Source organism: Muntiacus reevesi, chromosome 4 (assembly GCF_963930625.1).
Source record: "Muntiacus reevesi chromosome 4, mMunRee1.1, whole genome shotgun sequence".
In the NCBI taxonomy this organism is placed as follows: Eukaryota; Metazoa; Chordata; class Mammalia; order Artiodactyla; family Cervidae; genus Muntiacus; species Muntiacus reevesi.
Genome location: NC_089252.1, coordinates 152,680,185 through 152,703,918, shown reverse-complemented (window position 1 = coordinate 152,703,918; position 23,734 = coordinate 152,680,185). Strand labels below are relative to the sequence as shown.

The 23,734-nt window shown below is 34.4% G+C and overlaps 1 protein-coding gene across 1 annotated transcript in view; it reads right to left on the bottom strand.

Moving 5' to 3' along the window:
* ADAMTS20 (ADAM metallopeptidase with thrombospondin type 1 motif 20) overlaps positions 1-23,734 on the bottom strand; it is a 194,942-nt gene that overhangs the window by 58,504 nt on the left and 112,704 nt on the right. Inside the window, exon 28 of the mRNA XM_065932168.1 lies at positions 23,163-23,339. Within this exon, the coding sequence (XP_065788240.1) occupies positions 23,163-23,339 (177 nt within the window). The remainder of the gene's footprint in view (positions 1-23,162; positions 23,340-23,734) is intronic.

The following is a 23,734-nucleotide window of genomic DNA, read 5'->3' as shown; positions in this document are numbered from 1 at the left end:
GATCATGTTAAATGTCTCTGTAACATTTATGAAACAAACGATTTGTCTATGAAATGACATATTACAAAGGGAAATAATAGAGCTTCATGTTAAACAGACCAGAAATTAGATATCCTGCTGAATAAAACACTATATATGTTTCATTTTTTCCTTATGATTTTTAAGAACAAAGAAGCTAAACAAACAAATAACAACAACAAAAACAGGCCAAACCTAAACCCAGGAGCAGCGTGGTTTTTGAAATTTCAGGAAGCCAATGATAACTATCTCCCTAAGAGAAAAGCCCCACTACAGAAAAATTGCGGGTTTCCCAGGTGGCACTAGTAAAAAAAAAAAAAAAAAAAAATCTCTGCTACCAATCCAGGAGACACAAGAGACATGGATTTGATCCCTGTGGCAGGAAGATCCCCTGGAGGAGGGCATGGCAATACACTCCAGCATTCCTGCCTGGAGAATCCCGTGGACAGAGGAGCCTGGGGCTACAGTCCATAGTGTTACACAGAGTGGGACATAACTGAAGCAACTTAGCACTCATGCATGCACAGAAAAATGCTAGATGTGAATTTTGTACAACTACTTTGTAATTAAGAGCATTCCCTACAATGGTAGAATACTATTTAAAATTGAGCGCCTAAATTATTAGAGAAGTAAAACATTAACATAGCAAGAAACAGCCAAAGTATAGTAGAGCATCTCTGTGTTTAAACAGAAGCACACACAAAAAAGTCAAAATATGCATATTAAATGTAGTGTCAACTCTATAAAATAGTACTGCTACTATTCCTTTAATTCAATGCATATGTGCAGTAAGGAGTAAGATACTAAATCTATCAACAGGGACCCCATTCACAGTATTTCCTGAAAGATTATACTTAGAGTTTTAAAGTTTAATGGAGTCTGAAAATTTCCTTTTTAACCTGTTACAGACACCCTTTGACTATGTAGCTTTAACAACCTAAGACAGCATTTGGTTTCAAAACATGTACTACTGAAATATTTTATTCAGTTGTACTGCATCTGATTATATTTAAAATTTGCAAATTCAGACATCTAAAATATTTCAGGTCAGGTTTATTTGCAAAGATGTTTGAGCTTCAACTTAAAGGACAAAGAAACATATGCTTAATAAGAAACATATCCAATAAATTTTCACTACACTTATATCATCATAAAATTAGAACATTTACATTTCTATTTCATGTTCTAAAATTTTATTTTTGAGTATACATGTATATATTTATGTACACACACAAAATACATTTACAGTTCAAAGCTAATCAATGCAACATGATTATCATGCATCATTTGGCTAATTCAATCGTAAGTAATGTTTAAAGATAATTTACTATATATGGAAAAGTTTTGTGATTATTTTCATTTTTAAATGTAAAACCCAAAGCAAAATTGCATTAACTCAAGCAAGTACTTTATACAGAAATTTTCACTTATCATACATTATTTTCCACACACAAATATTAGAAAATCAGAATGAAAAATCATCCCAGTAAATGATAACTAAAATATTCAATAATTGGATTCATTTTCTTCAGCAATAAGACTTGGTAAACAATCATTACAAACCCAGAAACATAAGTTACTGAACTCAGGTTTATTGCATTAGAAGCAGCAGTAAATGTAATTCTAATTCAAAATGTAAGCACTAGCAAAAAATTATCAAGAAAAACTGCTATTAATATAAAGCTTATAGTTTATTGTTTTAACTTTCTAATAGTATGGTTTGTGTGTATTACAAAGGAATAATGCACACTTCAGACTCTATAAAATCTGCTTAGCAAGTGGAACTCATCTAAAGAGTTCCTGTTCAGAGATTTTTATCAACTCTCTGAGTAACACAAATCCTTACAATTATATGGCCACAGGACTGAAAAATGTCAGTTTTCATTCCAATCCCTAAGAAAGGCAACGTCAAAGAATGCTCAAACTACAGCACAACTGCACTCATCTCACGCTAGTAAAGTAATGCTCAAAATTCTCCAAGCCAGGCTCCAGGCTCCAACAGTACGTGAACTGTGAACTTCCACATGTTCAAGCTGTATTTAGAAAAGGCAGAGATCGAATTGCTAAAATCTGTTGGATCATCGAAAAAGCAAGAGAGCTCCAGAAAGACATCTATTTCTGCTTTATTGACTATGTCAAAGCCTTTGACTGTGTGGATCACAACAAACTGTGGAAAATTCTTCAAGAGATGGGAATAACAAACCACTGGACTTGCCTCATGAGAAATCTGTATGCAGATCAGAAAGCAACAGTTAGAACTGGACATGGAACAACAGACTTGTTCCAAATCAAAAAAAGGAGTGTGTCAAGGCTGTATATTGTCACCCTGCTTATTTAACTTATATGCAGAATACTAGAGAAACACTGGGCTGGATGAAACACAAGCTGGAATCAAGATTTCCGGGAGAAATATCAGTAACCTCAGGTATGCAGATGACACCACCCTTATGGCAGAAAGCGAAGAAGAACTAAAGAGCCTCTTGATGAAAGTGAAAGAGGAGAGTGAAAAAGTTGGCTTAAAACTCAACATTCAGAAAATTAAGATCATGGCATCTGGTCCAATTATGTCATGGCAAATAAATGGGTAACAGTGGAAACAGTGGCAGAGACTTTATTTTTTTGGACTCCAAAATCACTGCAGATGGTGATTGCAGCCATGAAATTAAAAGACACTTACTCTTGGAAAGAAAAGTGATGACCAATCTAGACAGTATATTAAAAAGCAGAGACATTACTTTGCCAACAGAGGTTCATCTGGTTTTTCCAGGAGTCATGTATGGATGTGAGAATTGGACTATAAAGAAAGCTGAGCACCGAAGAATTGATGTTTTTGAACTGTGCTGTTGGAGAAGATTCTTGAGAGTCCATTGGACTGCAAGGAGTTCCAACCTGTCAATCCTGAAGGAAATCAGTCCTGAATATTCATTGGAAGGACTGATGCTGAAACTGAAACTCCAATACTTTGGCCACCTGGTGTGAAGAACTGACTCACTGGAAAAGACCCTGATGCTGGGAAAGATTGAAGGCAGGAAGAGAAGGGGGCGACAGAGGATAAGATGGTTGGATGGCATCACTGAGTCAATGGACATGAGTTTGAGTAAACTCTGGGAATTGGTGATGGACAGGGAGGCCTGGCATGGTGCAGTCCTTGGGGTCCCAAATAGTCAGACACTACTGAGTGACTACACTGAATTGAGGGAAGAAAAAAAAAAATGTTATTGTCAATATGAGAATAATATAAATCTTGTCTATTTTTAACAATTTGTTACGGGCCATTATTGTGCATTTACTTTTTCTCCATGTTTTTATACAAATGACAACAACTGGGACATTACTTTTGTTAGATGGTATGGCACATTCCATGATGCAAACCCACTCCTATTTTATCCCCTGTGAGCTTACATTCAGAACCATGAGCATCTGCTTTCCTGAATGGAACAAAGCAGAAAACTATTCAGTGTGGGTGGACCATAAAAAGTTAAGGAGATCAGAAAAATATCAGAAAAACACTAACTGATACCTTTAAAAATATATTGACTTTCAAGGCATTACTTACTATGGTAACATTTACAAAATTCTTAAAATCAACTGCTAACAAAATAGCAGGATTTACCATTTCAAGTTTCTTCAAATGTTTTGCACTAGCTGTGGGAATTAACAGAAGTCAAGCCAAGAAGTTTGCTTTCCAGTAGGGGTATAAGGGTCTGAAAAGGAATATGTACCAAGAACTCTCCCATGAGACATAAAAAATGAGCTCTGTGAAGGCTTTGATAAGGGAAACGTCAAAGTTAAGTTGAAATTAAAGGAAGAATACCCACAGCACCTATTTATGTCTATTTGTGATATGCAATAAAACTTGTGAGAGAGTGTTATAGGGATTAATTCTGAGTGATGTTAAGCTAATTTTAAAATTATCTTAATCAGATAAAAGTAAATTATTTATGTTCAAATTTAAAGTTGTGTTTTATAGTTTTTACCATTGTGGTGTGGAAAATGGAATAATAAAAAAGATATGAGATTAGAATCACAGACCTACACTTGAACCTCAACTGTCAGCTGTTGAACAGCCTTGGGCTAGATGCTTAACCTTGCTGGCCCTCAGTTTTCTCAGCATAAAGCGGCAATAACAGCACCTATACCTCAGGGTGGTTGTGAGGTTAAAGGTGATAATGGATGAATGAATCTAAAACAGTGCTTGACACAATACTCTAAAGTCATATTAAATCTCTTTTCCCCTGTCAGGAAATATAAACTAGGTCATGAAAATACAATCTATGGTGTAGGTTTCTCTATTAAACACTTGAATGGAACAGCTGCATTGTTCAATGCTCTTATATTTTACAACCCATTCATAGGTGAGAGAAGGAGGGTATCACTTCAAGTGAATTTCAGGAAGACCCTATCTTATTTTTCCTGTAAAATAATTCTGTTTACCAAGATACTAAAAAACACATCAGACACACCTCAAGTTATTTCAGAGTGGAGAGAAAGAAGAGAAAGGGCAATAGAAAGAGAATAGACATACGGTCAAAAAACCATAATCAATTTCAGTTAAAAATGGTGGAGTGACCATATGTATTCATTTCCCCTCCCTGATCGATTTTCTTTTTCAACCCACAATATCAAAGTAAATAAGCTAGATTTGGAAGATGCAAGAAGAGAAAAGAAGACCAACGTGAAGCGATACAACCTTGTACCATCAGGACCAGAGTGGCTCAGTACCTGGATGCACCAAGGAAAGCTGCAACTCCTCCGCTCCTCTTTAGGCAAGGAGTGAAAATCACTCAATCCTGTCTGACTCTGCAACCCCACGGACTATACAGTCCATGGTATTCCCCAGGCCAGAATACTGGAGCGGGTAACCTTTCCCTTCCCCAGGGGATCTTCCCAACTCAGGGATCAAACCAGCTCTCCCACACTGCAGGTGGATTCTTTACCAGCTAAGCCACAAGGGAAGCCCAAGAGTACTGGAGTGGGTAGCCTATCCCGCTACCCACCAGCGGATCTTCCGACCCATGATTCAAACCAGGGTCTCCTACATTGCAGGTGGGTTCTTTACCAAATGACCTATGAGGGTAGATTAGGGGTTTATTCTACAGAGAAGTTAAACATGGGAGCCCCAGAGCTGAGGATGCTGGAGGACAAATAAGGGAATTCTGCACATTGAATTCTTGACCCTTGGTCTCTCAGCGCATAGTACTCTTGCTCACAGGCAAGCCATTCTAGGGTCCTTCTTTGAGAAACAGGAGTCTCCAAGAGAAAAGATCTAAAATACTGACTTAGAGGGAAAATCACCAGCCTCTAAACTCTATCCAAATGCAGTTTTATATCAATTCTCTATTGCCTAACTCTTAAGTAAGAATGAGCTGCAGAGGATTATCAACTTTAGGGGGGAAAAAAAAAAAAAAAACAACTTCCTTAGGAAAACCAGAAAACCACTTCCACTCTTACCCTGAAAAAAAGGGTCCAAAGGATAAAGAGACAATTAAGAAAGACTCTTCCTTCTAAAAACAGTTATTAACGAGAGGTAGACTAGTGTTATATGGACAAAAGTATAAACTAGTATGACCCCAAACAATGAGAAGGCGAGAAAAGATTTTGAATAATTAAACATGTAATAACATTAATAGTTCAAGAGATGGCTTAGACATTGACAAAGTTACCGATTAAGTAAAACCAAATGATAGAGATAGAAAATAAGGTAATGAAAACAATGAAACTGGAGTCCATTATACAGAGTGAAGTAAGCCAGAAAGATAAAGACCAATACAGTATACTAACACATATATATGGAATTTAGAAAGATGGCAATGATAACCCTATATGCAAAACAGAAAAAGAGACACAGATGTATAGAACAGACTTTTGGACTCTGTGGGAGAAGGCGAGGGTGGGATGTTTCGAGAGAACAGCATCGAAACATGTATATTATCTAGAGTGAAACAGATCACCAGCCCAGGCTGGATGCATGAGACAAGTGCTCAGGGCTGGTGCACTGGGAAGACCCAGAGGGATGGGATGGAGAGGGAGGTGGGAGGGGCAATCGGGATGGGGAACACATGTAAATCCATGGTTGATTCATGTCAATGTATGGCAAAAACCACTACAAGATTGTAAAGTAATTAGCCTCCAACTAATAAAAATAAATGAACAAAAAAATAAGATAATAAAAACAAGAGAACTAGAGGATCAATTCAAAAACTCTAATATTCAATGAGAAAGAGTTGAAGAAAAGAAAAACAAAGAAAATAGTTGCATAGATATTCCAAAAGAAATAATAGAATTGATTTTCTCAGCACAAATCTCCTTAATGAAAAGGACTATAGAATGCCCATGGATTTCCCTAGTGGCTCAGATGGTAAAGAATTCACCTGCAATGCGGGAGACCTGGGTTCAATCCCTGGGTGGGGAAGATCCCCAGAGAAAGGAATGGCAACCCACTCCAGTATTCTTGCCTGGAGAAATTCCATGGACAGAGGAGCCTGGTGAGATACAGTCCGTGGGGTCGCAGAGTCGGACACGACCGCGTGATTAAGCTCAGCACATAGCATAGCACAGAGTGCCAAACAAACTGAATTTTAAACACACACACCCTGAGCCACCTCACGCAAAGCAGAACAAGGACAAGGATACCACAAGTTTCAGTGGCACAGGCACGGAGTCAAAGGCACTTACAACAAGGATTCAGAATCACCAGATTTCTCAGAAGGCTAAAGAATCAGGTAATGCCTTAAAATTCTCAGGGAAATTATTTTTCTGCTAGAATTCTATAACTGGCCAAGTTATCAAGGAACTATGAGGACTGACTAAAAACATTTTCAGATTTGCACAATGGGAAAAATGAATCTCCCACTTTTCATCTTTTAAGAAGATACAGGGAAAAGTGTTTTCATATAAAAGAGCAAATAAAAGAAAGTATATGAGATGCAAGAAAAAGTCATCAAATAGAAATTGAGTGAGAAGACTTCACAGGATGAGAGAATGATCAGCAAGTTTAGTTCATCCTAACCAGATCAGAGGGAAAAGATCAGGGTTTGGGGGTGGGTGGCTCTGGGAGGAGTTTAGGAAAGACAAACTATCTGAGCATTTAGGGAAAAAAAAATTCATAAAAGTTTTATATAACTGTTCAAGCTTGAGAGAAAAAATAATAATTGGAATGTTAAAAAAAAGCTAAGCAAATTTTTAAAGGAGGCAATTATTAACTCTAGGAAAATCAAAGAGTTATTCAAGAAAGGAGCAGTGCTTCAAAGTACACTACTTGACTTCACAGTGACATGAGAAAAACTAACTATTGACTGAATCAAAATTCATTTGGGGTACTTCCCTGGTGGTCCAGTGGTCAAGAATCTGCTTTACAACGCAGGGGACATGGGTTTGATCCCTGGTCAGGGAACTAAGATCCATGTGCCATGGAGCAACTAAACCCCCATGCCATAACTACTGAGTCTGCATGGAGAACACTATTTATTACTTTATGAAAACATGAAAAGCATGCTTCCCAATTTACTTCTGACATAAAATTAGAAGGATTTATTTAACTGACAAAGGCTTATTCTCCAAAATACACAAGCAGTTCGTGCAACTCAATATCAAAAATACAAACAACCCAAGCAAAAAATAGGTGGAAGACCTAAATAGACATTTCTCCAAAGAAGACATACAGATGGCCAACATGAAAAGATGTTCAACATCACTCATTATTAGAAAAATGCAAATCAAAATTACAAAGAGGTATCACCTCACCCAGTCAGAATGGCCATCATCAAAAAATCTACAAACCATAAATGCTGGAGAGGGTATGGAGTAGAGAACTCTCCTACACTATTGGTGGGAATGTAAATTGGCATGGTCACCATGAAGAACAGTATAGATGTTCCTTAAAAAGCTACAAATAGTACTACTATATGACCCACTAATTGCACTGCTGGGTTCATAAGCTGAGAAAACCATAATTGAAAGAGATATGTGTACCCCAATGCTCATTGCAGCACTATTTACAAAAGCCAGGATGTGGAAGCAACCTAAATGCTCATCAATAGATGAAAGGATAAAGAAGTCGTGGTACATCTATACAATGGAATAATACTCAGCCATAAAAAGAAATGAGTTGGGATCATTGGTAGTGATGTGGATGGACCTAGAGTCCGTCACACAGAATGAAGTATGTCAGAAAGAGAAAAACAAGTATCAGATATTAACGCATACAGGTGGAGTGGAGAAAAGCAGTACAGATGAACGTATTTGCAGGACAGGAATAGAGATGCAGATGTGGAGAATGGACATGTGGATACAAAGGGAGGGAGAAGGGGAGGGATACATTGGGAGAGTAACATTGACAGATACACACTGCCATGTGTAATACAGAGAGATAATGGAAAGTTTTGTATAACACAAGGAGCTCAGATAGAGCTCTGCGATGATCTAGAGGAACGGCATGGGGCGGACGAGGCTCAAGAGGGAGGGGATATGTGTATACTTATAGCTGGTTCACCCTGCCATACAGAAAAACTTACACAACATTGTAAAGCAATTATACTCCAATAATAAAATTTTTAAAATAAATAAAATGAATCCTGTCACTGGAAAAAAATCAAAAAATAAAATTCAGATATAAGAATTTAAAAAGATATGTGAACCCAACATATTACAGAAAAATAGACGTTCTGTACTTGTGCTTAAAAATATCTACTGCTATGGATAAATAAAATGATTCATAACCCTATCATATACTGATGTAAGACTAGTATAAAAAAAGGACTAGGTGACTACTAGGAACTGAATTTTGATGCAGTATTGATTATATTGGGCACAGTGTTCATATCAAAGGCAGCAATATTCTTTCTAGCTATATTCTTAACAGACCATTTTTGCCAATGAATGAAATTCTAGATGTTAGATTTTGCAAGAGTAATGATAAGGCAATTGTGATGATTGAAGAGTTGAACATAATAGATATATTTAATGAGGAAAACAGAAAAATAGCTGCCTTCAAAATTTGCCCTGTGGAATCTCTTTAACAAGTGGTGCTGGGAAAACTGGTTAACCACTTGTAAAAGAATGAAACTAGAACACTTCCTAACACCATACACAAAAATAAACTCAAAATGGATTAAAGATCTAAATGTAAGACCAGAAACTATAAAACTCCTAGAGGAGAACATAGGCAAAACACTCTCCGACATAAATCACAGCAAGATCTTCTATGACCCACCTCCCAGAATATTGGAAATAAAAGCAAAAATAAACAAATGGGACTTAATGAAAATTAAAAGCTTTTGCACAACAAAGGAAACTATAAGTAAGGTGAAAAGACAGCCCTCAGATTGGGAGAAAATAATAACAAATGAGGAAACAGACAAAGGATTAATCTCAAAAATATACAAGCAACTCCTGAAGCTCAATTCCAGAAAAATAAACGACCCAATCAAAAAATGGGCCAAAGAACTAAACAGACATTTCTCCAAAGAAGACATACAGATGGCTAACAAACACATGAAAAGATGCTCAACATCACTCATCATCAGAGAAATGCAAATCAAAACCACAATGAGGTACCATTACACGCCAGTCAGGATGGCTGCTATCCAAAAGTCTACAAACAATAAATGCTGGAGAGGGTGTGGAGAAAAGGGAACCCTCTTACACTGTTGGTGGGAATGCAAACTAGTACAGCCACTATGGAAAACAGTGTGGAGATTTCTTAAAAAACTGGAAATAGAACTGCCATATGACCCAGCAATCCCACTTCTAGCCATACACACTGAGGAATCCAGATCTGAAAGAGACACGTGCACCCCAATGTTCATCGCAGCACTGTTTATAATAGCCAGGACATGGAAGCAACCTAGATGCCCATCAGCAGATGAATGGATAAGGAAGCTGTGGTACATATACACCATGGAATATTACTCAGCCGTTAAAAAGAATTCATTTGAATCAGTTCTAATGAGATGGATGAAACTGGAGCCCATTATACAGAGTGAAGTAAGTCAGAAAGATAAAGAACATTACAGTATACTAACACATATATACGGAATTTAGATAGATGGTGGCGATAACCCTATATGCAAAACAGAAAAAGAGACACAGAAGTACAGAACAGACTTTTGAACTCTGGGGGAGAACGTGAGGGTGGGATGTTTTGAAAGAACAGCATGTATATTATCTATGGTGAAACGGACCACCAGCCCAGGTGGGATACATGAGTCAGGTGCTCGGGCCTGGTGCACTGGGAGGACCCTGAGGAGTCGGGTGGGGAGGGAGGTGGGAGGGGGGATCGGGATGGGGAATACATGTAACTATATGGCTGATTCATGTCAATGTATGACAAAACCCACTGAAATGTTGTGGGGTGATTGGCCTCCAACTAATAAAATAATATTAAAAAAAAAAAAAAAAAAAAAAAAAAAAATTTGCCCTGTGGAGGAGGAATTTGATGTATTCTTACTTCAGGGTGCAGAATGAGAGTTACAGATGGATATTTCATATATATCAATTTCAGCTCAAAATACAGAACAGAAATCACATAATTTTCCTAGAAAGAAGTGGGTTATGTTGTGTTATGTAGTTATGTAGTCTCCAACCTTTAGAAATGTTTGTCAATAGAGAAACTGTGTATAATTCAGATGAGGAACTTACTAATGTATGCTTTCTGTAGTAGGATAGGAAAGAGGAAATTGCAAGTCTTTTCCAATTTTAAAGATATAATACCCAAAAGTGTAAGAAAACAGTATTTTTAAAATATTTCAAATATTACAATAATCTCTTTAGATATATGTACTTAGGGGTTTATTTTAAAAATTGTATTATTTACTAAAATGAGAAAATGCAAATTCAGTACATGTGAATTATAGGACATCCTTTGGTTGGAGAACATGCCATCCTTTAATTCTTAAGAATTTCAAATCAATTTTATAGTTTTATGTTGCCTTATTTACTATGACATAGGTATCAAATGAAATCCTGAAGTTATTCCCAGACTTTTAAATTTTAATTTCTGATAAAGTAGTTTTTAAAAAATAATCTGCTTTTTATCACAACAGACATAAAATAAAAACATTCCAACTAATTTCTCATTTAATACATTTTCTAGAAATTTCCTAAGCACTCTATATGGAAACATTTTCCCTATAGATAAGGAAGTGAGTTTTATTTACAAGGTTTCTATATATTTTGACTTTAAAAGTAACTATAAAGAAATCCTCATAGTTTGATAGTGACCCAGTCAAAAAAAACTTGAAAGTGAAAGTCATTCAGTCGTATCTGACTCTTTGCGGCCCCATGGACTATCCATCCATGGAATTCTCCAGACCAGAATACTGGAGTGGGTAGATTTTCCCTTCTCCAGGGGAATCTTCCCATCCCAGGGATCGAACCCAGGTCTCCCTCATTGCAGGCGGATTCTTAACTTGAAGAAAATATTTAATTTCATAAAATACAAAAAAAAATCTCCAGAGCTCTTCTCAAGATAACCATAATCTTAAATGGCCTATTTAATATATCTAAATAAATACCATATCCTTCTTAGCACAATAGAAATTTAAATATTAGGATGATTTTCATGTTTAAATTAGGCATCAACAAAAATAACTAGACTTTCTATCAAAGTATGCATACACATTAAAGGTGCTGAAATAAAGAATAAATGAGAATTCTAAACTTTAAATAAAGTCAGAAACCATATCTATAAGTGTTTACTGAATAAATGCTATATAGAAAAAATGTATGAGCAAATACACACAAAGATTATTTAAATATGAAGTTTATGTTATCTGAATGAGGTAGAGTTGGATGAACTTTAGTTCCATAAAACTTATACAGAAAGGAAAGCTTCATCTAATTTAGATCTCTTTCCTCAAGATTTTTGATGTTGTTGTTCTGATTCTATGGGGTACCCTGTGGGTCAGCAGAGATGAGAAGAATGCAATCTTCTGGTTGCATCTAAAATTAAGATCTTGCAGCAAAATGCTGACTTGGAAACACGAGCCCATATGAACTCCTATTGTTCTTTGGAGCTTGGACACTGATGTGGGAGAAGTCAAACCTGGTTATCTTCCCTATTCCGAGATGTGAAAATGCTCCAAAGGCCTAAGAATAAATAGTAAACAAGTTTCCCTTAGATAGAAGGGTGCAACCTTTGGCGGTAGAATATGGAATATGTTTTATTCCATCTGAATGAATATGAAAATATGAAATATGTTTTACTAGTGTGGCAGTAAAAATTTCCTTTTATTCTTTCATTCTCCTATAAAGACTATATTCTCACAGAGCACACATCACCATTTATACAGTATAATTTGCACATTTTAATTCTCACACTATATCTAAGATATCCCATAGTGAATAATCTTTAATCACAGAAAATGATTTTTGGTTCTACCTGTCGAATATTATTATATTTCAGTTTGTTTATGATGGGTAAAACCTACAATAAGAAAGAAACTTTTGTGAATCCTTATATTGTTGTTTAGTTGCTAAGTTGCATTTAACTCTTCTGAGACCCTTTGGACTGTAGCCCACCTGGCTCCTCTGTCCATGGGATTTTCTAGGCAAGAATACCAGAGTGGATTGCCATTTCCTTCTCCATGGGAATCTTCTCAACCCAGGGATCAAATCTGTGTCTCCTAGATTGCAGGTGGATGGTTTACCACTGAGCCACAAGGGAAGCCTGAATATGTCTATACCCTGAAAAAAATTACAGCCTATAAACAAAAATAGTTCTACTGTGGATGAGCCTTTTTCTGGCAATCTTAATAACTGGACCAAATTCCCCATAAATCTGATTACTTGTCACAGTATTTCCAATTCTGTTTTTATTTAGATTTTGGAACTAGGTTGAAAACTGGCCTTGAAAAGGTCAGTTTTCATTCCAATCCCAAAGAAAGGCAATGCCAAAGAATGCTCAAACTATTGAACAATTGCACTCATCTCACACGCTAGCAAAGTAATGCTCAAAATTCTCCAAGCCAGGCTTCAACAGTACGTGAACCGTGAACTTCCAGATGTTTAAGTTGGTTTCAGAAAAGGCAGAGGAACCAGAGATCAAACTGCCAACATCTGTTGGATTATCAAAAAAGCAAGAGAGTTCCAGAAAAACATCTATTTCTGCTTTATTGACTATGCCAAAGCCTTTGACTGTGTGGATCACAAAAAACTGTGGAAAATTCTGAAAGAGATGGGAATACCAGACCACCTTACCTGCCTCTTGAGAAATCTGTATGCAGGTCAGGAAGCAACAGTTAGAACTGAACATGGAACAACAGACTGGTTCCAAATAGAGAAAAGAGTACATCAAGGCTGTATATTGTCACCCTGCTTATTTAACTTATATGCAGAGTACATCATGAGAAATGCTGGGCTAGATGAAGCACAAGCTGGAATCAAGATTGCCAGGAGAAATATCAATAACCTCAGATATGCAGATGACACCACCCTTATGGCAGAAAGTGAAGAGGAACTAAAGAGCCTCTTGATGAAAGTCAAACAGGAGAGTGAAAAAGTTGGTTTAAAACTCAACATTCAGAAAACTAAGATCATGGCATCTGGTCCCATCACTTCATGGCAAATAGATGGGGAAACAATGGAAACAGTGTCAGACTTTATTTTTGGGGGCTCCAAAATCACTGCAGATGGTGACTGCAGCCATGAAATTAAGACGCTTACTCCTTGGAAGAAAAGTTATGACCAACATAGACAGCATATTAAAAAGCAGAGACATTACTCTGCCAACAAAGGTCCATCTAGTCAAGGTTAGGGCTTTTCCAGTAGTCATGTATGGATGTGAGATTTGGACCATAAAGAAAGCTGAGCACCAAAGAATTGATGCTTTTGAACTGTGGTGCTGGAGAAGACACTTGAGAGTCCATTGGCCTGCAAGGAGATCCAACCAGTCCATCCTAAGGGAAATCAGTCCTGAATATTCATTGGAAGGACTGATGCTGAAGCTAAAGCTCCAATACTTTGGCCACCTGATGGGAAGAACTGACTCATTGGAAAAGACCCTTTGGCTTGGAAAGACTGAAGGCGGGAGGAGAAGGGGACAACAGAGGATGAGATGGTTGGATGGCATCAGCAACTCAATGGACATGAGTTGAGTTAACTCCGGGAGTTTGTGACGGACAGGGAAGCCTGATGTGCTGCAGTCCGTGAGGTCACATTAGAGCCTGATACGACTGAGTGACTGAACTGAACTGAACTGGAACTAGGTTAGAGTTATATTTCCTGCTGTTGATAAATTACACATTAAAAGAAACATTTGTCTCAAAATTATGAGAGTTATAATTAAATGTATGATTTGTGTAGCTTTAGTCTTTTCTTAACCAGTTGTAATATGTACTATCTTCTATCTCTTGATACATTTGTATTTTTACCCTCCACATATAGTGCTGTATCACTAACACATTCTAACTGCTACATAAATATCCAGTACTTCTTAGTAGATCCATGATAATACAAATCAAAATATATGAAATCTTTAAGTAATGAGCCCTATGTCAACCACTTTACCTATTGTTCCTTTTAATACTAAAAAATGTCCTCTTTAGATAGGCACTATTTTATACTTTAAGAAACAAAATCTTAGAAATGTTAAGAAACTTTTCAAAAGTTACTCTGCTAAACAATAGCAATTTCAACCCAAACCTAGGCGGTGCTACCATAACTAATCTCAAGATGTAGGAGAGACTTAATATTTAAAGATTCAGTAGGTTTAAGAATAATAGTATTGCTTGAAACCTTTTTTGGTAAATGAAAAATTATATTTCTCTTGGTGAAATCAAGATTATATTCTCTTACATGAAACTAATACCAAGCTACACACCATCAAATGGGCTCTTCAATCTGCAGTTTGTAATCTTAATACTCAAGTCCTTGACTCATTGCCCCAAATGTTTACTCTCTCCAAACCCAAACTTAATTGATCTGATAATTACCAACCATGACTTTTCTCAGCTTTATTATCTTGACAATAAAGTACTTGACAAGGTTTTCTCTTATACATCTTTTCCTCCCATTTGTGAAGTCCAGTAGTTCTGTGAATCTCTCCCCTACCGGCTTCATCTACTCCACTACAGTTTGAGTGCTTTGAGTCATCTGTAAATATGTGATAATAACTGAATGGTCCCTAAATTTTTAGAAGAGTCATGTCCTGGATTTCTCTAGTCTCTCATGTTCTGAATGTTTTCATGATGAGAAATGACTATTATAAATCTTCCTAAAACACCACTATGATCCTACTCCAAAAAATTCAATGGCATATAAAAAAACTTACAGAATTTTTGATTTTTAAAACTCTCAAGTATAATACTCATTGCTCCTCCTTGCTGCGGCCCAACTCATATTTCTAACTTTATTCCTGCCCCTTGTCTCTCACAAACCAACTGACACCAGTCAAACGAAACTACTTTTTTGGCCTCTGGCTTTGCTCAGAGTGGTCTCCAATCTGGTACCTCTTTTCCCATTTAAATCCTCTCTATCAGGGCTCATGCCTTCTTCAGAAAGTCTTACGTTTCTCCAACTGGATACATAATATTTTCTGACTTTCCATGACATTTATTTCTGCCTTGTTGCAGTTACTTGTGTATTTATTTTTCCCTGAACTGCGAGTCCCTTGAATACAGTATGTCATTCTTATTCATCTCTAACTTTAAGGATGGACTCTTCTTGAATGAATTGATGGGAGATTTTTTGGCAGCTCAGAAGCCACCATTCCCTTCATAGTTACTTCCAAAGTCTCAGTTTTCCTGGGTCACAACTGCAAAATGTCAAAAGTTCAAGAAGATTGAAAATAGCTCAGAGTGGTCTTAGAGGGTCACCTTAGAGCACAGTTACAACTGGTATAGAAGAATTTGTTGTGATCTACCAAAAACTTTGTAGTCTTTCATTGAACTATCACAAATATATGAATATAATATGATATATATAATTATATATGATATATATATATATATATATGATATATATAATTATATCACATGATACCAGTTTTAGGACATCATAGAGTAACTTCCTACTGGATTTAGGCACATTGGTGTGTTTAAGTACAATCTTAGGGGTGGGGGAGTACAACCAGGAAGCAGATGATAGCGTCTATGAAAACAAATTACATAATTACAGTCTTTACTCTGTAGTGTTTGAGATTTTAGAGATGTTACTGAACCTTTAAGTTTTAAGTGTATCTCAGAGACAAGGTGATTCAATGGAGTACCCAAAACATTTTTAATAATTTCTGTTCACATTTGTTTTTACCTAAAATAAGAAAACAAGCTTTACTATATGGAGTTATATGTCAGCCTGATATGTCAAGCATATATACATCAGGTATCCTGGAAGGGAGATCATCACTTGCAACTCACCTTCAGGGTACTCACCAGATGTCACACACGCCCACTGAGAAAGATGAATGGTTATAGTTACACATTTATACATTTGTAACACTCTAATGAGATGAGTGTCATGAGACACTGCTGCTTTTTTCTCTGTTTTAGGCCCAGTGTGCTAAATCACTTCAGTCATGTCCAACTCTGTGTGACTCTATGGACTGCAGCCTGTCAGGCTTCTCTGTCCATGGGATTCTCCAGGCAAGAATCCTGGAGTGGGTTGCCATGCCCTTCTCCAGAGTTTTACACATTGTATTCAAAGTACCAAATGGGCTCATGAAGATGAATTAATTACTAACTCTATTACAAAAAGAGGTTTGTCCAAAATTTGCTGAATTTTTTCTGTGATAATGATAAAAATGTGATACCTGTCACTTAAACAAATAGACTCATAATCTCTCTTTAAGGTAAAGGAGACATTTAACACTGGATGAGAAAACAGTGCTTCTGGGGGACTCCCCTGGTGGTCTGGTGGTTAAAAGTGAAATCCCAATGCAGAGGATCTGGGTTCAATCCCTGGTCAGGGAACTAGAGCCCTCATGCCTCAATTAAGAGTTTGCATACCACAGCTAAGACCTGGTGCAGCAAAAATAATAATAATAACTGCTTCTTTAAAATCCTTCTTCTACGGAGAGAACATTTTGAAATGCTTGGAAGTATTTCTAGTTTTATGGGATTTGTTACCATAAATATACCAACTATAAAAAGTCTCCATTGTATATTTTTAAAACTTTGGAGCAAAATTTTCTAATATGTTTAAATTGTTTCCAAATCATTCAAAGTTTCACTGAGTTTTAACACTATTTGTTAAAATACAAAGATATAACTACTTTTGGTATAATACTTTTCAAGAAGTAAATGACAGAATGGAAAATTGAAATTTGTAAAATTTCAATAATTTTTTTTCAATAACTAGAATATTGGATTTAAATTGAATTACTACCTTACAACAGGAACATTCAGTGGTAATGCTACAGAGAGATACGCACTTTTGCAAAAGTAATTTTTTCAGCTATGGAAGCTATTGAAATCACATATTGGAATAAACCAGACTTTTGAGCCACTAACTGTGCTGAACAAAGATTTCAAACTAATGAAAATAATGAAACATTCTACCACTTTTTAAAAATGAGATGACGATAACAATAGCTCACTATTGAAAAAAGAGAAAAATATTATTATCCATAAAATAAAAAATATATTAAATATTCTTCTTATCCTCTTAAATTATTTGTATCTATTCTATAGATTACATTTATATATTAGTTTATGCTTATAATGTATAGATATATAATAATATATAAGGGTATATGATCAAACTATTTTACTGAGAAATATACATGTAAATAAAAAATTAGAAATTGCCAAGGAATGTCAAATAGACTTTTAAAAATATTAATGTTTGACTTTGTTGTTAATTATATAGGCACTAAATCTTATTCTCAAGCTACTAAAAGTTGATACAAAATTATAACAAAAATTCAGAGTATCTAATAGATATGCTAATAATGCCTATATACCATATATATAGTCTTATATAGCACATAGATATTGTAGAATACTGAGACTATGTTCTTCTAAAACATCCAAAAATCTATTTCCAGAGATTCTTAAATATTCTGAAGCACTATGCCTGGAAAAATAGAATTACAACAGAAACATGATTCTATATTTTTTAATATTAAGAAAAATACATATATCATAATTTAATGATATAGTTAATTTTAGTAACTACAAACTATAGTTAACTATAAAATATATAAAATTTTAGTTAACTATAAACTATAATGATAAAGTTAACTTTTTAGTTATTTCAAATTACATTCTAACTTCACTCAACCAAACACACATACAAATGTCTTTTTTACATTCTCATCATTAGATTGTCTCCTTCAATTTTGCCTAGAACGCACATGTCAAACCTGCAAGGCCCATTTGTGCCTCCAAAACTGTTTTCAAAGCATCACAGCTATGGAAAACTATAAATCAGTCCACATCCTCCCTTTTGATTATTCATGAAATCTACGCACACACAAAAAAGAGAAAAAGATGTTGCAATTACACAAAAACTAAAGTATTCTTCTAGCATAGAGACTTCAACACCACTCATCTCTTGCCAGGTTGTAATGGAATATATCATACTAGTTTAGGCTTTCTAGAAGGATTTGTTGGAAGAATAATTATGTTGTCAAGTACAATACTTATTACAAATTATTGAATAATTATAGTCTATTAAGCCCCTAATATTATGAGTCTTCAATATCATAAATCACAAGATTGTTACTGAAAAGAGATAGGCATCCCATTCTGCTTCTGATCATCTGTTTATTTAGTACATTCACCACTAAACTGCAAACTCCTTGTACACAGAGATTGTGCCCGACTTACTTCTAGTGACTAACACAATGCCTATAAAATGTAGCGAATGCTCAGAATTTAGGGGAGTTACTGAATGTACCATAGAATGGTACGGCAATATAACAAATAGAAACATTATTTCAGTAGATTTCCATGATAAATTGGTAATGAAGTAGATTTCCAGCCCTTTGCTATACTTATATGTGTCTTCTCCAAATTTAAGAAAATAACCAGTTACTATGGTTTTACTGAACACTGCCCTTTACAAAGAATTGACAGCTTCTTGAAACCATCTCCCCACACATTACCTTGTTCCCCTGGCTGCTGCTGGACTTAGGAGCAATGGAGGCGGTAACAAGTTCCTTTCTGAGTGCATTCCACCTTGAGCGGGAGCCCACCCACTCCGCTCAGACCCTCAAGGTTCTTTTGTAACACAAAACTGTTAAACAGACAAACTGCACATTTACTAGGTGTGTGCAGTTATCCCATGCTCATTTCCGAAAGTGTTTTTATTTGTCACATTCCATTGCATCTTAATGGAAATTCAGTCACACACACACACACACACACACACACACACACGTATACATATATATGTTTTAACACAATGTTACAGGAGGGTACTATTTTAAAAAGAATTGCTTTTGGAAAAGCACTAGGATCAAGAGGGTTCAAGTACCAAGCTTTCATCTTTTTAAAAAATATTTTCTTAATTCTAGAAGAAAAAACAATCTTAAATGAAAAAATGACTCTTTACTTCTGTTGGATCATCATTAACTCCAGAAAACAAAGGAATGCACATTATTTTCTTACCAAATATGAACTGATTTTATGTACAGAATGAAAACATTATAGGAAAATGAACCACTTAAATGAGGCCTACGGGGAAATATAGAAAAATTAATATAAATTTATTTAAAGAGGATTTGCTAAAATAGTTTATGTTACATGTAGTGCCGCTCACTTTATAAAAGAAAAATAAAAATTTTACTCACCTTTTAAAGACTATCCTGGGCATGAGTACATCTATTAATTTACTAAGTTTGCTTACACCATAAATTTTTATTTATTTATAATATATGAATATTAAAATTCCTAGTATTTAAAAATTGATAGCTCAACAATAAATCTTATTTTTAAAAACCAATGTTAGTTTCTAATAGGGTTATATAAAAATAGCAGTAGCTTATATACATACTCAGTAAAATTATGAAAACATATACTATTCAACAATTAAATGTTTAATAAGAAAAATTAACAATTTGTTATTTAAAAAAACCATCAAAAGAAAAGAGGCATTCTTTACAATACAGAATCGGTTCAGTGATTTAAAACATTTTAGGTATTGGTTCAAGGAATAAAAATACAACATACATGTGAACTAAGAAAAGCACAAGGCCAACAACACATCATTAATAAGCAAGGGTTAAAATACAATCATTTCACATTGACTAGTCACAAAAATGCAGTCATTAACAGATATATGTTAAGCGTTCTTTCTTTCTTTAATCATGCTTATAAATTGTTACAACACAAAGTTTCCAATATGGAGAAAATTTAAATGTATATTTACAACTTTATTCCTAGCTACATTTTAATTATTTAGCAATTGGTATTTTAATTTTCCTTCAAAATGAAAAGTGTTTAAAATTTCATGTCATTCGTATATGTATACTTATATACATATACACATATTTTCTTACTTTTCTAACCTAGTAAATAGGATCTTCTGAAATTAAAGTTATGCATTAAAGAATATTAATATTCTGATATGTTAATAAGAGGTATTCTGAAATCTGGCTAACACATAGCAACACTGAAAGAGGTAAATTAAAAGGTTATAACTGGTTTTAACAATAAAACTTCAGATCCCTTAATCCCTTTTAATATAAAAGGCTAATTTAAGGATTAAAATTCTTCATATAATAAGAAATCCAGGAACTTTAATGATATATATTTACTTTATTAAAAGTTAATAAATAAAATTATTGTAATTTTTTAAATTATCTTCAATTTATCAAAAAATTTACAGTTCTTTACTAGTGCAAAGACTGAATTAATCAATGAACTCCTTTGTGGAACAGGCATGTAATAAACAATGAAGAATTATATACTCCTATTTTACTATTTTGTAATTTGAAATTATTGTTTTCTTGGTCACTTGTTTTTGTGAGGTTGACAAAGTTATCTCTGCAAAGGGTCTTCAGTGAACATGCAGATTTTTCACTTATGACATACCAAAACACATCATGATATAAATTATTGGAGTATAGCATTTGATGCATTCCAACACAATCAAAATTGTGTGAGGTTGTACACTTTAAACTTATACAATATGACTACATACCTCAATAAAGCTGGGGCAAAATTATGTAAATACTATAGTGAATATGTAGAAAAGATTGATAAACCTTAAAATATTTGAAAATATTAAACAAAGGATGAAAAAATCTAAAATTGACCCCAAATGAATATTTGCAATTCCAACATGCTATAAATTTAGGTATGTCAAATTTTTAAAGTTTCATGATGTTTATTAAATAGAATAGGAATCAACAAACTTTCCCCAGAAAGACCAAGTAGTAAATATCTCGGGCTTTCCAGGCCAATCTCTATTGTAAAAGAAAATCTCTTTTGAGTCTAAGAAAGTCTCAAAAGCAGCCATAGATAATACATAAAAAATGTGCATGACTGTGTTCCAATAAAAGTTGTTTATAAAAATAGACAATGGGCCAGGTTTGATAATTTGCTGATCCCTGATATAGAAGATCTGATTCAAACCATTTAATTTTAGGAACTTCAATATATAACACAAAGCAGAAGCCATGAGTAAATGTTTAATGCTTTGTGAATGAATGAATTCATGAATGAATAGGGAAAATAAAACCTTTATGTCTGCTGTCCTAATTGAGGCAAATTCCAAGAAGGCAATCTATGGGTTAAGTCTTATTAACGACTAGGCTTATAATTAAACCAATAAAACAAAAGAAAATGTAACAGATATAGTACAGAGAAAGTGAATTTCCAACCAAAAACGACTAACAAAAAAAATCTATAGTGACTTTTTACAGGACTTCAAATCTCTCCAATTAGATTGTAAACTACATAGGGTAACAAATATGTCTTTATATTATCATGACAGTATAGTCCCTAGGATATAGCAGATGGTCAGTGAACATTTTAAGTACGTATATGAATGCCTTCCATAGAAAAATGCTTTTGTTAGTTCCCCAAAAGTTATGTCTCTCTAATTCCAATGCAGCAATTTAAGATCTTCCCATAAAGTTAAAATGCTCTGCTGTTTTGTATTAGTCATAGGGACTAAAAAGATGAATTTAGTCTGAACTAGAACTTGACATGTTCTTCAAATAGTGTGAATTGAAACAGGTTTACATTTTACTGTAAAACTTTGACCTGGGTGAAGCAAAACAAGTGTATACATCAGGTTTGGATATAAAACCAGAGTTAATTATTTTCCAAATAAAGAACTGTTTAACTTTATAATCTTAATTATAAATTAATTTAATTTAATAAATTTATTATAAAGTATAGACTCCAATCATTTTATCACCTGAAAGAAGTATACTTGGTTGTATGTGATTTGAAATATCAAAATTGACCAAAATGCTAGTTTCAATATATCTATATATTAATTATTCTTCAAAACCTGGGTAGTTGAAAAATACTAGAAGAAATTAATCATTCATGAATATTTATGAATTTTTGTCTATGGCTTCAAAAAATAAAAAATTAAAACAGCCCACAACACAGTAACTCCACACAGTGGAAGATATATGAACATTCATATAAATTACTATATAAATCATACTTTTTCATGATGTATGTAACAAATTGTAAACAATTAATTTACTTTGTATAAGTAAATTTCTCTTTTTTAATACAATATTTTCACATTTCCAAATAAAATATTAAAGTTTAACAATGATAAAAATGTCATTTGCTTTTAGATCAGTTACTGGACATTGACAGACAAAAGCCACAAACAGTTATACACTCAAACAAGACACAGCCTTAACTTGCCATTGTTACAAGCACAATGTTAACATTATGTACAAATGCAAATAGTAAAGCATTTTCAATTAATTTGTGGCAAGCCAAAAGTGTACTGGAGAAACACACTTTCATTAGATTAGTGCTATGGTTCAAAATTCACTTATAAAAAATAAATACATATAAAACTATTATATATATATGTATATATTACAGTACTTGAATGAATTCTCTTTCAAACTATCAAATTTAATGACACAAGCCAAGATGTCCAATGTTCTGCTTTAAAAAAAATTGTAAGATAAAATGTGTGCATCACAATTTATAAAGAGAGAAAATTAAAGTAAAAGGGACAGAATAAAACAAAACAGAAAGATAAAAATAAGAGTACTATCGTACCGATTTCCATGGTCCCCGATGCCATGATACATCATCAGGGCAAGATTGTACCTGACACTGTACCACACTAGGTGGCTTGTTCAACATTTCACAGTTTTGCTCTTGTGACAGTTGGCCATTGGGAAACTGACATATTACAAATCTTGATTTTATTCCTCCTCCACATGTTTGTGTACACTAAAAATAAAAAGGAAGATAAAGACTATGTGGCTTCAAAGAGAATATTATGTTGGTTTATTCAGTGATGAGTACACAATCAGAACGGCTAAAGCTTAAAGGTTATCCTTTCTTCATAACTCTCAACATTTCTTCAAAAATAAATCAAAGTTGCAGTTACATCCTTTTTTTTTAAAAGACAAAATTTTGAAAATTAATACTGTAATAGGTAATAACTACATAATGTATGATATCCTATCAAAAGATGACTATGTATCCATGAAGGGAAATCTAAATTTATAAAGACAGAAAGATGTTCGGTATATCTATTACATGAGAACAGCAGGTGGCAAAGCAACATTATAATTAATGAACCGATTTCTGAAACCCACACAGAACTAAAGTCTGGCAGGAAA